Source organism: Sturnus vulgaris, chromosome 7, assembly GCF_052056855.1.
Source record: "Sturnus vulgaris isolate bStuVul1 chromosome 7, bStuVul1.hap1, whole genome shotgun sequence".
Lineage (NCBI taxonomy): Eukaryota > Metazoa > Chordata > Aves > Passeriformes > Sturnidae > Sturnus > Sturnus vulgaris.
Window position 1 is genome coordinate 32,094,659 of NC_142249.1, and position 16,678 is coordinate 32,111,336.

Here is a 16,678-nt window from a genome sequence, read left to right on the forward strand (position 1 = left end):
TCAGGGAAAGGGTTGAATCGAGACCCACTCCCTTCCAGTGCCTCTGGGCACTGAAAGAATTCACATCCTGGTTTCAGGAGGTCACAAATGCTGATTTGTGGACACTGAAATTTGTATTGAGTTGAGAATAAAATTAACCAAAATATCTAATTTTTGAGTGATGTAAACATTTTGTATTTACACAAAAACTTTTGCTCTAAATTAAAAGTTTCCATTCTCCTTTTCCTCTGGAATGGAAATTTCAAATGAAACATCAACAATTCTTCTATATTTTGTTACAGAAAAAGATCTTCATTTTTATACCATTCCCTGGTGTAGTTTGAAATCAACAGACATTTCAAAAACGAGAAATCTGCTATTAGAAAAACTTGGCATTCCTTGACTATTTCTCCATGCTTGTCTACTTGTCCCAAATGAGGAAGAGAAAGAGTGTGTTGTCAGGATGAATCTGTCCTCTCTTTGTTTCTCCTTATTCTGTGCTGTATTCTAGCACTGTGCCCTGTGGTGTGAGTTTGGAGTGTCTGTCTGTACCACCATCAGCAGTGACTGGCATTGCCACATGCTGTGGCTTATTAGCCAGTATACATTTGAAATTAAAGATGTATCCCAGAATACTTGCATAAAGCAGTGAAAATTAATTACAAGACACAACAGATTCTCTCTTCAAATCCATGCAGTGGCTTTGGGTGTTTGCAGAACAAATCTACTCAGTAGGAAAAGGGATCATTCTGTGGCTGCTCTGGGCATCCTATCTACAGTCTCTGACTTGCTCTGCCCGGAGATCTTCTGGTGAGAACAATTAGCCTTGTTTTTGGAGTCATTAATCCTAAATGTAATGTCGTAAGAGTTTGCCATTAGAATTTGATTTGAGGAATTAATTCTGAGACATGGATGCTGCAAGGAGTGACACTCTGGTGGATCAGGCCCTGGTGATTGCACTGCAGCTCTTTTAATTGGCTTGTTGTGGGAGCTTAAATTTCCATCACTTGCAACTGAACTGGAGGGTGGTCACACAACTAATCCTATGTACGACCCTTGCAACAAATTAGTCTATCTTGAAGTTGCAGGAGTTTTAGTAGAGAAGTCTGTCTGTAAGTTCAGTAGCAAGCAGACTCTCACAGAGCTCAGCTATGACAGAGAAAGGAATGTTATTTTAAGACTCTGGATACCAATTCCTTGATACTTTCCTTTCCTAGGAAGTCTGTCAATTAGATTTAGAAATCCAGAGTGTATTGTTTATCACTGTATTGAAGTGCCTGACATCAGCTGAGCACCGTCTGTCTCCTGGTTCCCTTCATTATAATTCATTTTTTCACCATATTTTGGACTGAAATACCTGATGAGGATTATTTCAGCTCCTCTGGAAACTCGCTTATGGTCTCAGCAGAGTCTACAGCATCAAGATTGATCAGCTTACGATCTGCAGGGTCAGATGAAGCAGCACATTGACTTGAACTGCAGTAGACATCTGAACAGGGGCCAGAGACACCGTGTGCTGCTCCCGCTTCCGTTGCTGGTGTGCTGCAGGATGTCAGACAAGGTTCTTGGGAACCTTTACATGTATGGACATTTGCCTGTGTCTCTGGTTAATCCTTGTGGATTCGTGCTTATGAAGAGAGTGCAAAAGGAAGCAGAGGGTTTGAAACCCTTAAATGTGGATTGCTGCAAGCAGGTGAGGATCGTGGTGGAAGGGCTGATAGGACTGGAGAGATGCAGCTTGAAAACAGAGCTTGATAAAATCATTATCTGCTGCATACACGAAGTCTGCATTAACGGAAACTGATAATTTCCTGTCCTCAACAGGACTACACATAGCTGGAATTTCAGTTTATTGTGTATTTACAGGGATGGCTGTGCCTCAGGACTTGAGATTGGTAACGCCTGTACACAGAGTTCATATCAGTAACACTTTAAGATGGCCAGTTTTGGGCTTACCTGTGGGCAGCTGGGGCCACTGTAGGCAGAAACATTTGGGCCCACCACTAAGAGATGTTCAAGCAACTGCCAGAACAGGGATCTTTTCACTGGAGTCTCTTTCCTCTGGGTTGCAGGCTTGACTGGAAAAGTGGTCATCAGAAGGCCACTAACTGTGCTGCCTGCCTGCATGCAGGATTTCTGAGGTTTCTTTAAGATTTTCTCTTAATGTGGTGTGCATCACAATGCCTTGTGCCATCACTGCAATGTCCCCTGGATGATTTGTGGAGAAAAAATTATATGATCTTACTTCTGGGAATAAACCCTGAATTTAGCCATGGGTTCTTATAGGATAGAAAAAGGGAGATGGGAAGAACTGGCAAGGAAGCCACTGACAGGAAAGGCCATCAACAAAGAATTTTGTAGGAGAAATGCAAGGCATACATGGCTAAATATTTGTTCTCAGTGTACTCTGTGCCCTGAAGAACATGTGTTTTTCTAACTCCTTTTTTCCAGAGCACTAATAACCAGACCATCTGTTTGCCTCTCTAAATCAGAGCAAGGCTCATGAAAACTCAACTTGAAAAACAGTAAGAAATTATCAGCTGTTTGTTTTAGCATTTAATAACTGTAATTAGCAAACCTAATGACATGTTTGATTATTTCATCACAGTTCTGTGAGTCCAGGGGGAGGCAGGAGATGGGACTTATTGATTAGAGCAATTGAGACTCCTGGCTTCGTTCTAGTTTTTATTGTCTTTTAAAACAATGTGCTGAGTATCTCTCTGAAGACTGTGCATGTACAATTGGTGTGGAGATCATGGCTGACTTGGGGCAAGATTTATCCCCTGAGTGGATTACTAACAAGCAGAGACAGTGTCTCAAGCACTGTAAAGCTCCAAAACAGTGGATCGAGTCAGAAAACCTCATTTCTCCTCCTGGTTCTTCAAGTGACTCACTCTGACATCTGGGCTGAACTTCTTCCCCTCTCAGTACTTTACTATTTCCTTCAGTAAAAAGATAATAATAAAGAAGAGGAATGGTATAGACAGACTCCCTGCACAGCCAATGCCAGAAGGTTTTCTTGTCTTTTATTGTGTGTTACTACTTCTCAGCAGGCTCTGTTAGAGGAGATGAGCATCCTTATGTAGGCATGTTCAGTGATAGCAATACCCCCCTTCAGTCTGCCTAGAAAAGCTGAGATTTTTGGGTTACAAAAGGTAACAAAACCACTGCATATTATCAGTATTTAAGAGAGTAAACCACAGTTACTGAACTCTGCAAGTGTCATGGTGAATTAAACATATATTGGTTTGTTTTAGAAGAAATTTGATGTTTCTTTATACAGGCTCTTGGTAAAATTGTAAATTATGTAGGCATTCATAAAAAGTAGAGATTTCTCAGTAATTGGGGTTCCATGAAGTTGAAGGAAGGAATTGAAGGATTCTAATATATATGATGTACTTGCAACAATTTCACTCTATTGCTCAAAGCCTAGAGCTGCACTTCTTTCACAAATGAGAAACATTTGTTTCTAAACTTAACATCTTGATATTTTACCCAAGTCTCCTTGTTTTTGCATGCTGTAAGACTAAAAGGGATCAGTCCAGGTGCTTACTTATCCTTCCATCATCCAGAAACATCCAACTGGGTCATCATGTAACCTTCCTCCTCCAGTGAGAATTAACCCATTTTCTCTGGTCTGTCCTGGTAACTTCTCACCCTGTGCCTGAGCCTTATTTATCCAACTCCCCTGAGGGCAGTTTAGACGTACCATTGAGGGACAGTTTTAATCCTGAAGCAAAGACAGGACAGGATTGTTCTGGATGCTATTTTCTTTTCTGTAGCTGAAATCCTTGTGTTACTGTTACTAAAAGGGTCAAGAATTTTCTGACTTAATGTTTTAGCCTACCAGAATTTACACAGGCTTCTATTTATTTATTTTTTTAGAGCTTACTTTGGTGGAATGGTAGGTGTTAAAGGGGTCCCTGAGCAGAAACACAATTTTTGGTTTATGAAGCCAAGGTGAATGGGCAGCATCAGAGTGATTAGGGCTGCTGGGCTGTGGGAAGCTCATGGCCGTTTCCAGGTGTTTCATATCCTGGGAGAGGATTATAAATGTGGGCTTGGATGTCTTCAGATCTCAACTCTCAGTGCTTTTCCATGTTGTAAAAATATTTAAATAATTGTGAATGAAGGAGAGGGAGCCAGAATGAGTAGCTGGTAGCATGTTCTTCTGGGATGCAGTTCAAGGTAAGGTCTCTGCTTCAGCAAATACCTGGAAGCTTTTGAAAGCTTGGTTACATCCAGATATGATGGGAAATTTTTCAAAACTTTGAAAAGCTTCTTCTCTTGAAAAAATATTTCCCTCCAGCTTTAGTTACTTGTATTGGTTTGCCATTCTATAGGCTGGCTTGCTTTTCTGTTGGAGACATATCATGCATGATATAATGGTTTGGCATTAGTGTGGTGTGTGAAATAATCTCAACAAAGGGAGAATGTACTTAAAATGAGGAAGCTTTTTTTCATAGAAAGCTGGATATTCAGATGGGTTTATTTCCTTGTAAATGGAATCCTTTTTTACATTATGCCCCTATTCTCATGCTATGTGGCAGAGACATGGATCTGTCAAGATGACACTGAATTCTGATGGACCTTCCTCACCTTCATGGTCTAAAGCCAAAGGCAAACAGAAAGCACAGAGATTTGGGTGGAGATTAGACAGGACAGTTTTTGTCCTCCATATGTACCCCTGTCTGCATCAGGGCTCAAAACAAAGATGACATCTGTTGTTTGCCTCTCTGTTTGTATCCCTGGACAAATCAGACACAACCTGGTTCCAGTGGAGACTTGCACAATGTTGCCCTTCATCCACTGAAAACCATGGGTACCAGAGGCATCTCTATTTGTGTAGATGAAGTTTGTGTAAGAGACTCTGTCTTGTACAGGCAGCAGTGCTGTAGAAGATTCTTTAGACAGATCTTAGCAATTAAAAATTATCTGTATTTTAAGAAAACTTCTATATAGTAACAAGAATGTGCCAGTAGCACAGACTGCAGGTGTCCCAAGTTCTTAATGAGAGAGCACAGTGTGGATCAGTGCTGGAGATGTTCATGTCCTTGTGTAGCTTTATCTTCTTGTTGGCCAAGTAAATTAGTTCAGAAAGCACATGGGTTTCCTTTCTTAGAAGTGATATTTCTGTTAAAGGGATTATACTTTCCATTCAGAAGTGCAAACTCATGTGCATTTTTACAGCTTGTTTGCGAGGTCCTTACAGCTCCATACCAGCTTTTTGAGCTGTAGCTTAGCTGTGACTTTTTCTTAGATAACAGTGCAAACGTGTATCTAACAACACACAATTCCTGGAAGAAATTCTGAGACAATATGTGCAAAAAGAACTAAACATTAAATGAGGTACTAGATTTCAGCTTCAATCTTCTTAAACTTTATTTACAAGAGAGAATAAAATAGAGTGCTGCAGAATAGATTGTATTTGCCCCTGTATTTGTGATTGCATAGTTCAGGGTAAAGTTATTAGTTTATGGCTAATCCTTTAGACGATTGTTGTAAAAGATAAAGGGCCAGACACTGACAGTTTAAAAGAAGTGGTTTTTAAGACAGGAAAGCTACAGGAAACCCACAGGAAACCCTCCCCAAAACAAGTATTCCGATTGCCAACAACACTTTATAAATGGAAAGCTTGGAAGACGAACTTCTAATCAAAATTTTAATTTTAATAAAGTACATTATAGATTAGAACATTGTGCTGCATAAACATTATTGAGGTACATGGCTTCAAACTGGCAGGACGTGGTAAACTACCTTGGAATGAACGGTGCAACACACTGAGCTACAGGGAAAAATGCTTTCACTTTCTTGGTGTTGACCAGTTTAAAACTGTCCCCGCAGTAGGATTTCATTAGCATCACCTGCTTGGACTGGCAGATATATTAGATTTGATGGGATTAGGTGAAAGAAGAACTGCTAGTAGCAATTTTCCTTGTGTGGGCTTTTTTTTTTTCCTTGTATCCCCCATTTGGAGGTCCAGCAAATGCAAGCTTGTCCTCCTCAATTAGGCAAGTCTGAAAGCTATGAATGTGCAGACTCTTAAACGTGCTGTAATTTGTATTTATCAATTCAGTGCACATCGGTTTTTCTGATGTGTGCTTCCTGCCTGATTTTCTAACAATCCTTTATTTTCCACAGGTGGCCGTGATAAACGAGGTGGTCCTGTCTTGACCTTCCCAGCCCGCAGCAATCATGACAGAATAAGGCAGGAAGACCTTCGTAAACTTGTGACTTATTTGGCCAGCGTGCCAAGGTAAAGCTAGAAAGAAAACACTTCAAAGCTTAGGGTGGATGGGTGGGTGGGGAACTTGTTCTTGGCAGTTGCTGATTTCCAAGTATTAACATTTAGTACCTTGAGTTCTTGGGGCGGAGGAACAAAAGCGTTCCCTTCCTCCTCCTGTGTGCGCTCCGGTGGTTTTTATGGCACACGTGGAAATGCAGGAGCCCCAGAGCGGAGGCAGGGGAGCAAACCTGGGCTTCAGGCTCCTCACAGTCTCCAGGAGCAGATCTCATTCTCCATGTTTCTGTGCAACTGTTTTAAGGGAGTGCAAAGGGAGGATTGCTTAGAGGTCTGCAGTTAAATATAGCAAGCTGGAGAGAGCCTGCTGTCTGTTGTTTCTTTTTAATACCTTGTGGGAGGTTTGGGAGAGCTGGGGTAGGGGGCTGTAGTTGCTGGGGAGAAGAGAGTGCCTGTACAAGAAGGCAGATCTTCCTGCTCCAGTACTTTCCAGAGATTTCTCCAGGTCGGGGAAGGAACATGAGTGGACTTAGGAGGAAGCTTCCAAAGAAAGGCATTTTAAATTGTTCTGAATGTTAACCACCACCTTTCCCCGCATTAGTCTCTGTGGCTCTCTTCCAACAACCAAGTCCTCATCCTTTTCCCAGGGATGCTGGAGGAAAGGTGTGTTGCCAGAGCATATTTATTTTTTCAAACTTTGGGAGATCATTTATAGGGCTCAGTGCCCAGGAAGGTATTTTTGATCCAGTCTCAGGGAATATGAGACTACATAGCCCTCATCCAGCTTCCTTTTCCTATTTTTAAGCTTGTCAAATATCCTTGCCCAAAACCCACTGCACCAGCTGTTGAGGTGAGTGTTAACCCAGGGCAGGTGAGGGACTGAGAAGGGATGCTCAGGGTTGCAGGAACACATCCCGTGCCACCCTGAAGCCTCTTCTGTTTTAAACCCCCAGAACATGAGCTGGTAAACAATGTTCATGTTTTGGCAAAGAGTGTGAAGTTAAGACTTGAAGGGCATCTGGAAGTCAGGAGGTAAGGGTCTTGGAAATGCATTCAGTTACTTAAACATGCAATGTGCAGAGGACAAAGGTTGTGCTTGGAATGGAAGAGGGTTAAGGGCTGTTTGGAGGCTTAATCACTTGGCTGCAGAGTGAATAGCAAATGCAGCCACGTGTACCAGATTTGCCAGTATTTGTTTCCTAGACATCATAAGTCCTCTGGTGATGCACTTTTTGCTCTGTTGAACTTCTGGTCATCAAGGTTTTACTAATAAGCTGAGTGTTTACTTTTCTCCCCATCTCATTTTGTCCTCTAGTCAGCTCAATTTTCAACCATATTGTTAGAGAGATGATAGACATACTGCAGGGCTGGGGGAGCAGTAGGTCACTCCCTGGGAGTGTGTGTCCCAGAGCTCGGCAATTCTCCCCCAGCTGCTGCAGTAATGAAATTGGTCCCCTACATCTTATAATTTTTTGCATGGTTGCAAGTATGAAGGTAGGACATTGCTTTGGGTCGCAAGCAATTGCAGAGCAAAAAATGACCTTCTAATGTGTCAGTTGTTTCTATTACTGCTCTTCACTCATGGAGATGGCAGTAATAGAAAGATCCCTTCTTTTCCCCACTGTGTCACAGCTGAATCAATTAGCTCAATCTTTCTTGCTTATTTTGGTTGCCTCACTCTGGATCAGTATAGCAGTGATTTTTCTCTGATGATGCAGAACCTGGAGTTAGAGGTACATGCTGAAGGAGCCAATACAAGACCACACTGCCTGTCTTCCTAAAAACATTAAAAACTATTCTCCTCCTGATGGTCACTACAAAGCCTTGTTCTGTCCTAGTGTGTGAAGCCTTTGGAGGGTGTCTCTCTAGTTATACCAGAGAATATGCCTTCCTCCATGGTACAATCTCCTGTCACGAAAATGTGCCTGGCAGTGAGGGACTGGCTATGCATGGAGCACTTTCACTGGCTTCCCAAAGGTCCTGGCAGATTGGACCTCTGGAGGTGTTAACTGGAGTACTGTCTCCTTCTTGGGATGTTTGCACATTGAGAGGTGTGGAGCAGAAAGCAGCAAGAGTGATCAGAGGTCTTGAAAAAGCTGCCTGTCAAGGAAGGATTAAAAGGGTAGAGGTGTTTGGTCTAGAGAGTGAAAAGCATGTGCAAGCATGTGGTGATGCTGCAAAAGGAAAGGGTTTGTGGGACGAAGACAAACAAATGTGTTACACCAAAGCAAGTGAAGATTAGGCTGGATATGAGGAAATGATTTCTAATGGATTCCCATTAGCACTATAAGACATCTAATTTTTTCTTAAATCCTTCCGTTTCTGTATAGACAAGCCTCTGGCATTGATACAAATGTTATGGAGAGGGTATGGCAGATCAGGAGGTTATTTCTCCCAGTTCCTCCTAGTCCTGTTTTGTCTGGTGTAACAGCTGTGAACTTGCTACTCTGGGAGGGAAATGTGACCACAAACTTCATGGGTTTGGCACGTGGGATTGTGTAACCTGTGTGGTGTAAGGAAACACTGAAAACTCATTTTCCCTAAACATTTTGTTCACTTTAACAAGGGCAAGCAGTAGAGCTTTCAAATTTATTTATGTTTTGGAAACAAATATATGGAAGGAACAGTTGGAATTCCTATCACTGGCTTGCAGTTCATGTTTATTCCAAGATGAGTGCTGTAGCTACTAACTACATCAGCCATTCACCAAAATAAACAATTTCATTAGCAGAAACTCTGAACGGGATGTCAGAAGAAACTGCTGTGATGTTGAGTACTAAAAGGAGAAGAGTTTTCTGTGCTGGCTGGAAAAGTAGAAATTATTTAGGAAAAAGAGACTGAAATTTATCATATTGACACAGGATAATAATTCTTTCTTTATTCTTGGTGCATTGGTTTCTGAGTGAGACAGATTGCTCTCTATGTTGATACTATCTGTCACTTAACCCTTGTTTTATATCTTAATGGAGGGGGCAGAGGTGGCACAGTGCTGGGAGCTTAGAGCAGGTATGAGATTGGTGATGAAATGTGATGATAGATTAGGGTAAGTGAAACCAGGGGTTTGCTAGCACTTTTCAAAGTTTCTGATTCAGCTTTCTGCAGTTCTTTCTTCGAAATCAGAATAATAATGTGGGCTTTCTGAAAGCAGCTATGTGTGCTTGAGTTAGAGCAGAATAGTGAGGGCTTTCATGCAGCTGGGAGCCACAGTCAGGCAGGTGCCTGCAGGCAGTGGGGTTTCCTGTGTGGTTGAGGATTACTGCCTGGGGGTGAAGATCTAGGAGCACAGCTTGTTTCTATCCCGAAATGGTAACCTTTCAGTCCACAGTGCCTGGGGTAATTTAAGGCTCCTGGAAGGTTCAAAAGCCTGATCCTGCAGTTTTGGGTAGGAGGAGGAGGTTGTGAGTGGGTATCTGACACCGTGAACTAACACGGTCCTGGTTTGGTGCCCTATGTTGGTTCTTTCAGGCATATCACAAAGTCCTTTTCTCTAAACAGTTCCACTGTAATTAGTTACTAAGAAACTAAGACACTATTCATTAGATGTAAAGATAATTCCACGGATGCCAAGTTTCTACCACTCTGCCATTTTCTGCTTGGTTTACATTTGCACTAATGCTTTCTGGGTAGGCGAAGATGTATTTCTTGTGACTCAGGATAGCTTCTATTTACATGCAAATTTAAATGGATGAAATGTTTAGAAATTTGGAGGGCGTGACTGAATCTAGGATAACATGGTGTTTATGATCAGGGGAGCTGAAGGAGAATTTTCTGGGCTTGCTGAAGATTTTATATTTTAACACTAGTGCAGTGCCATCTATTCCAGTAGACTGAGCTTTGATTTATGTGTCCATAAATGAAACGAGCACCAGGCCAGTCTCCTCTGCGGGCCCTTTGGAATTACGAATTAAGTTATGCGTAGGCTATAGGAGGATAAAAAGGAGACAGAATATTATTAGCCTGAGTTATCTCCTTGCATGGTGAAGCAATACGGTGAAGGAAATGTTCTCTGTCAGCTATAGTGAACCTTCCGGCTGAACACATCAATCTGTTCTGGAGCCAAGATAAGCAATCTTCTGTGCTCTCTGCAGAGGGGAAACCCGAGATGCCTCAGGGGCCTGTGTTTTTAAAGACATCCAGTTTTTATTTATGCTCAAAAAGCTGCTCAAATGTTTCCCTGTTCTGGGGGACATCCAGGGCTCATAACAGAAGCAAAGTGTTTCCAAGGGCCAGCCCTGTGTGTTTGAACAGCTCCTCAGAGCTGCCAAGCTGGATGAGAGGTGCTGGGAGCAATGAAACAACTGAAGGACCCCTAATAATTAGTTTAATGACGGGGTCTTTGTAAAATTAGAAGAACAATACAGGGGGTGGCAAAATGTAGCAATACTCACCCACTCTTGGATTTATTTTAAGCTCTTCTCTGGTGACCTGTGGTACTGTGTATATTAGCTCCTCTGGCCGGGAGTAGTGTGAAACTCATTTTGTTGATTGATAGGAATTAAACCCAAGAGCTCTGCTTTCTGTTATGTGATCTTAGAGCAGAAGGAGCTTTAGAGGACTTTTTTTTTCCTGGAAACTATTGTAAATTTACAAAAATAACCATCTATTTAAAAAATAACACCAGGGACATCATACTAATTTTAGTAACTAAATATCTGGTGCCATCGATAATTATTCCACCATACTCTTGTTTCAAAATATAGCAGTTGAAAAATGCAGTGAAGCTAATGAGCCTAATGGAGATTTAGTATTTTCTTCAGATATAATTTAACAAATAATTGTAAGGTATTTTGAAGAAAGATGTTCATTACAAGTAAATAACTGACATGAGTGCTGGAGAATTTGAGAGTGTTTTGCCATTCTGTAGGCAGTTCAAATCCAGCCCCTACCATATGTGGTATTGGTGTGTTATGTTTTATCACTCTGTTAGGGATTGAGGGAATTCTTTTGAAATATTGATGCTTTTACCTTCTTCTACTGAAAAGTTTCTGAGCTCACTGCTCTGTGTTGCTTCCTGGGTCCCCTTACTGACCACCTCAGGGCCGAGTTACACATTCACTGCTTGTTGGAAATCAGCACTTCAGGAGAGGATCTCTGATTTCCTTCCATCTGTATTACTAACCTGTGAGGCATTTTATTCCTGGGTGAGTGGACAGTGGCTATAATTGATGTTGAAATTCTGCAGCAAGTGTCTACAGCTGCAACCTTGGAAACACTCATTTACCAGAAGCTGCTAGAAAATGTGGACTTCCTAGAAGTGACAGGAAATGTCAGAGCCTGGGGAGCAGGAATTATGAGAAAAGATTGAAAGTGCTGGGGATGCTTATGTTAGAGAGGGAAAGTAAGGTGATGTGTTAAAATACACTCTGCAAGCCCAAGCTAAAGTAAACAATTTAGTCTCAGTGTACATGGAAAATGTGACAAAAAGAAAGTGATTAAAATCACAGATTGAAGAACTGAAGCAGGTTTCTGTATCCTCCCCATCTTGGAGACCCTGTTAGGAGGTGTGTCTGAAGAGACCCAGGTCTTGTCACTCCTGTCTTGCCACAGAGGCAAGGAAACAACAGTCACTTCAGCTTTCGTGACAGTGCTTCGTATAAAGATGTGGGGGTTTTAAACAGATACACAATTTCCTATGTTTGTTTTTAAATCAGCCCAAACTTAAGGTAAATGGGGGGGCTTTGGTATCTATTTCCAAATTACTTCCTGCTTTCATTGCCTGTTGCTGTTTTTCTGGATAGTGTATGGTCGGATCTTGCACAGCTCTGGACCTAAAGCAGACGTGCTCTTTTTCTCTGCCCTCTGTGGGAGCTGAGAGAGCTCTCTGAGTGATTCCAGCCTGGTTACTTGCTGAGTCCTGTTCTGCTGTCCAGCTCCAGAACAGTGCAAGGGTTTTCAGACTGGTTTTGTGATGAGCAGCACAAAGAGCTGCTCTGAATACATAGCTTTGTGGTTGATGTACTGTGAACTGCACAGCTCATGTAGCCTTTTCCCTCTAAAGACTAATAAAAGGCAGGGTAAGCTGGGCTCTGCATCTCACTTTTACCAGTAATCATCGATATGGGTCTAACAGAAGTCTCTCTTTATTGTGAAATAGAAGCAAATGAGATTACCTTAATGGTAATATTGGAACAAGTTTATGAACATTTCATTATCTTGTTTCAGAATGTGAGTTTGGGAATTTAAATAAATAAAATAAAGGGTGATGTTCTTACAAGAGTGAATTCCTTATTTAAAGTAAATTCCTTAAAGTACTTACAGAGGGATTTGCAAGGTATTTTCTAAGTTGTTTATCTTGTATCCAAACATTCTGTACTGTTTAGGAAGACCTGAAAATCTCTTATTGTTTTTTTCCCCACTAAGTTCTACAATATTTCTTTATTCTTAAGTATAGCTTACTCCATTTAATTATATTTTAATTGTATTCCAATAAATAATTGAAGTTACTGATTGCCACATGCAGAGAAACTGGGATTTCAACTTGTCATTGTGTTTTTAAGCATTGTATTCAACACTCAACATCTGCTTAATTTTAGGCTATAAATCTGCAATTGAAAACAGTTAATATGAACGAATCCCTCATTTATTATGTCTGAATTATTTCCAAGGCAATTGTTCTATTTTACAGTGTAGGGGATGGAGTTCAGCTTTCTCTTACTGCCAACCATGCAGACTCATGCTGAGATTTCAAAGTCATAATGGGTTCTTTCTGGTTAATCTAACATCTCCAACACAAATTCAATAGGTTAATAATTTGAAGACTCAGGATTGTAGTGGGTTGCCCTACAGGCCAAGTTTAGCATAGAAGGGAAATGCACAGATCTAGAAGAGAAGTTACTTTTCCTGGTACTGGACTGTTTTCCAGCCAAGTGGGAGCTCAGTTGTAGCTTCTTCAGTGGAGTCAATGGATAGGGCTTGTGGAGGGTCCAATGGGTGGTGGTTCCATGCAGTGGCATCACCTGAGCCCTCTCAAGGTCTGGTGGGCTTTGCCAAGGGTCTGAGCTTTGCCAAGGCCCTGAGAAAACCTCAGCTGTCTTCTCAGGGGAGCCTCAGGTGCTGCTCAGCTCCCCTGCAGGGGCTGTGGGGTGCTGATTCTGGCTCCCTCACACAAGATGGGGTGCCTGTACTGTGCAGCCACTCCTTTTGTTGCTGTACTTCTGTTAGCAATGTTGTGCATAGTACCTCACTGCATTTCCAACAGAGGATTCTGGCTGGGAAGGATTTTGCTTGGATTTCTCCAAATCTGGATCAAACAGCAAAACAACCCCTGTCACCATGCATGCCATCACTGCTGGGATTGCAGAAGCCACCATGGCCTTGTGCTACCAAGTGGTGCTGGCAGGGTCTGGGGCTGATCCTATCCCCTGAGTTGTCTCACGTAGAACTGTGCTACACACTCTGCTTTTTGAGCTCTGTCCAGGCCCTCAGTCTGGGGATTAGATCAGCATTGTTCCTCCTCCTAAATGGCTTTTGCATGTTGGTTGTACCGGCATCTGCAGTCTGGAAGAAGGAGCTGAGGTGATGGAGAAAAGGCAGAAACTTGTAAACTAGGATATATCCTGCACCCATTCACTGGTAAGGGAGATGGCGGGCACTACAGCCTGCTATAAATTTTATGCAGAGAATCATTTTCTCCATCTTCTTCCTCAGTGGCTCTCTGAGAAGTGTTTTGTGAGTCTCTGCAGCACACCTCCCCATGCTGCCATCCCTGGCCTTGGCCACGTTCATGCTGGTGTAAAGCTCTTGCATGCTCCTCACGGGGCTTTTAACATCAGACCTGTGGCTCCACAATGCTCCAAGAGGTCCAGGCAGCAGTGACTGGAGGATTCCTTGGAGAAGACAGGCATGTGCTAATGTGAGCAATAATTCAGAAAAGCTAAAATTAGCAGACAGAGAGGTTTTGTGGGGGCGTCTCGCTGGCAGCAGAGCTGGCACAGGCTGTGCACAGTTCCCTCCTGAAGCTGTCAGCAGTCGTCAGTGGAATATGCAGCAGTTCAGCCAATCCTGAATTTTCTTTTAGGTGATCTCTTTCCTACAGTTTTTGCAGAGACTGTAAAATAGTTTTTGTCTCATTCCACTGTGGGTGCTTGTGTTCCTCATCAGTAACTCCAGTATGTGCTACATCCTTTTCACTATTAGAAACTATTATGATTTGGAAGTGGCTTATGCCATCTCTTCATGTATGTCATTAGAAGCAGGAAAACAACTGCTGTGCTTTGCAGTCTGCTTTGTAATGGGCATATTGTCCAAGGTGTCTCAATATCAATGGAAAGCTCTTCTAAGCTCCCATGGAGAATGGATGAGACCCTTACTGTGTGCCAATGTGAAGCAAGTAATGGGAGACACAGAAGTAGAGTCATCTGAGCCTAGACAGGCTGATCCTTATCCTCACTGGCTGCATGGGGGTGTTGGGGTTGCTACTCCAAAGTCTGGGTTCCCCAGTGCACACTGGGGAGGACTGAGGATATGTTTTCAGGAATATACTTTTAGCCATATCTCCAAATGAATAAAAAGCTGATGCCATCATGCTGTCTGTCAGTCACTGTTAAACCAAATCTGTCAGAGAAAATGCTCAAGAATATTAAATTTCTACAAATTTAATAAGAATAGACAGCTGCATCAAGGAAAGAGACCTAATAAGTGTCCACAGAGAGGGGAATTCAGCCCTTCTCAGAGACTGGAGGTGTGTAGGTATCCCTAGATCATGTAAGAGGCACAATTGTTATTAACCATTAGAGAATCAATTTTCAAACCACCACCAAGGGTTTGGCAGCTCCCATGCTCATACAAGCCCATGCTAGTTTATGGTATTAGAAAATTTGATCATCTAAAAATTGAACAATGACATGGTAATGTGGGATTGAGCAGGCTGATGTTCTTATAGCATGGAAAGTGTGGCTTGGGACTGGCAAAATTTGTCTCAGAGGTTGAGATGCTCAGTTCCCTGCTGTTTGCAAAGGGAATTGGTATCCAAGTTGGGTAGACAGTCATAAATCTCATCAATGGTTTCTTCTCATTTTCCACAAGGTGTTCCTAACCAAGTCTGTGGTGTTTTATGCCTTCCTTGTGGATCCTGGCGTTGATTCAGAGTTCCCTGTGGATCCTGCAGTACTGTGTGCAGCAAAACATAATTGTAACTCTACAGTGTGGCTGTTGGGCTACTTAGATTAAGAGAAAAAAGAAAGAGAGAAACAAATACTTCAATGTAAAGTAAAATCACAAATAAGAAAAATAATTCTAGACTCTCTGCCCCCCAGGAAAAGGCAGCAAAATGTAATTCAGACATGGTTTTGGCTTGGCAAATATTGTCTGGTCAGGAACGTGTGCCACAGTGTGTTTTTCTGCTATTAACAGGGGAGGATTGGTTTCCCTGACTGTGTACACAGGGCTTTATTTTATGTCTAACTTTAAAGAGAAACCTTAGTCTCTAGAGAATTTTCCAATGATGTAATATTTTATAAAGATCCTTTGTGGTACTTCACCAACAAGGCAAAGCACCAAAACAGCTTTCCCTTGTCCTGCAACTGTTTTCAGGGAAATCTTCCACCTCGAATACATGCTCACACTACTGTGCAAACAAGAGAAAGTAGGAACCTGCTGTAAGCTTGATGCTGTATTTACAAGGGACATCTTTGCTGAATGGTCCTTTTGGTTGAAGTTGTTGAATAGAAATTGTAATACAGCATGGGCTTTGTAGAATAATTGCATCTCTCTCCAAAAATCATAGCAGCAGTTCATCTCCAGCCAGAGTAGGCTGCTTTCATGTGCCTTTCCTGTCCCTTTCCACTGTTTCACAGGGAATACAAGAATTGACAGTGTCTAATATTAATGCTGTATTATTAGAAAACTTTCACCAGAAGGATATATTAAGTTTTATAGTTTATTTATTTGAGGGTCTGCCAAGCCTGATGCTTGTGCATCATGATGATGATGATGTCATTGAGGATTGAATAAATACTACTTTTTGAAGTTTAATTTGAAAGAATTATTAATTACAATTTATTTTTTCCTTGGTAAACCATATTAAACTGATATTAAACCATATTAACTGATATTTTAAATCTTGAAGATAGAAAACCCTAAGTGGTTTTATTATAGATATGCTGCATGAGGCAGAAGTACATACCCCTTTAACAGCGTGCACTGATTAGACCTCTAATTTCTGGGAAGCAGGGTCTTAAAGCTGCCTTTCCCAATCCTGAATTGGGAGCACTCTGTAAGAAATTGACCATGAACTGTGTCACTGCCTGACCTTAGAAAATGCACTTGGAGAACCTGTCTCATTATGAAATGTACCATTTTACCATGCAGCAGTTCTAGGGAGCGAAAGAAGAATTTTAGGGGAGAACAGTAATCCCAAAGGCGTCTGATTAACTAATGGGTGATCTTGCACATAGGAAACATGGCTGAAAAAGCTTCCTTGTTAATAAACTGTTCATCTAAGAGTTATTCAAGTAGGCA

The 16,678-nt window shown here is 41.7% G+C and overlaps 1 protein-coding gene across 14 annotated transcripts in view; it reads left to right on the forward strand.

Annotated features, from left to right (window-relative positions):
* KALRN (kalirin RhoGEF kinase) overlaps positions 1–16,678 on the forward strand; it is a 465,057-nt gene that overhangs the window by 156,947 nt on the left and 291,432 nt on the right. For all 14 annotated transcript variants that reach the window (XM_088168302.1, XM_088168303.1, XM_088168297.1 and 11 more), the window contains exon 3: positions 6,121–6,235. In XM_088168302.1, the coding sequence (XP_088024428.1) occupies positions 6,121–6,235 (115 nt within the window). The remainder of the gene's footprint in view (positions 1–6,120; positions 6,236–16,678) is intronic.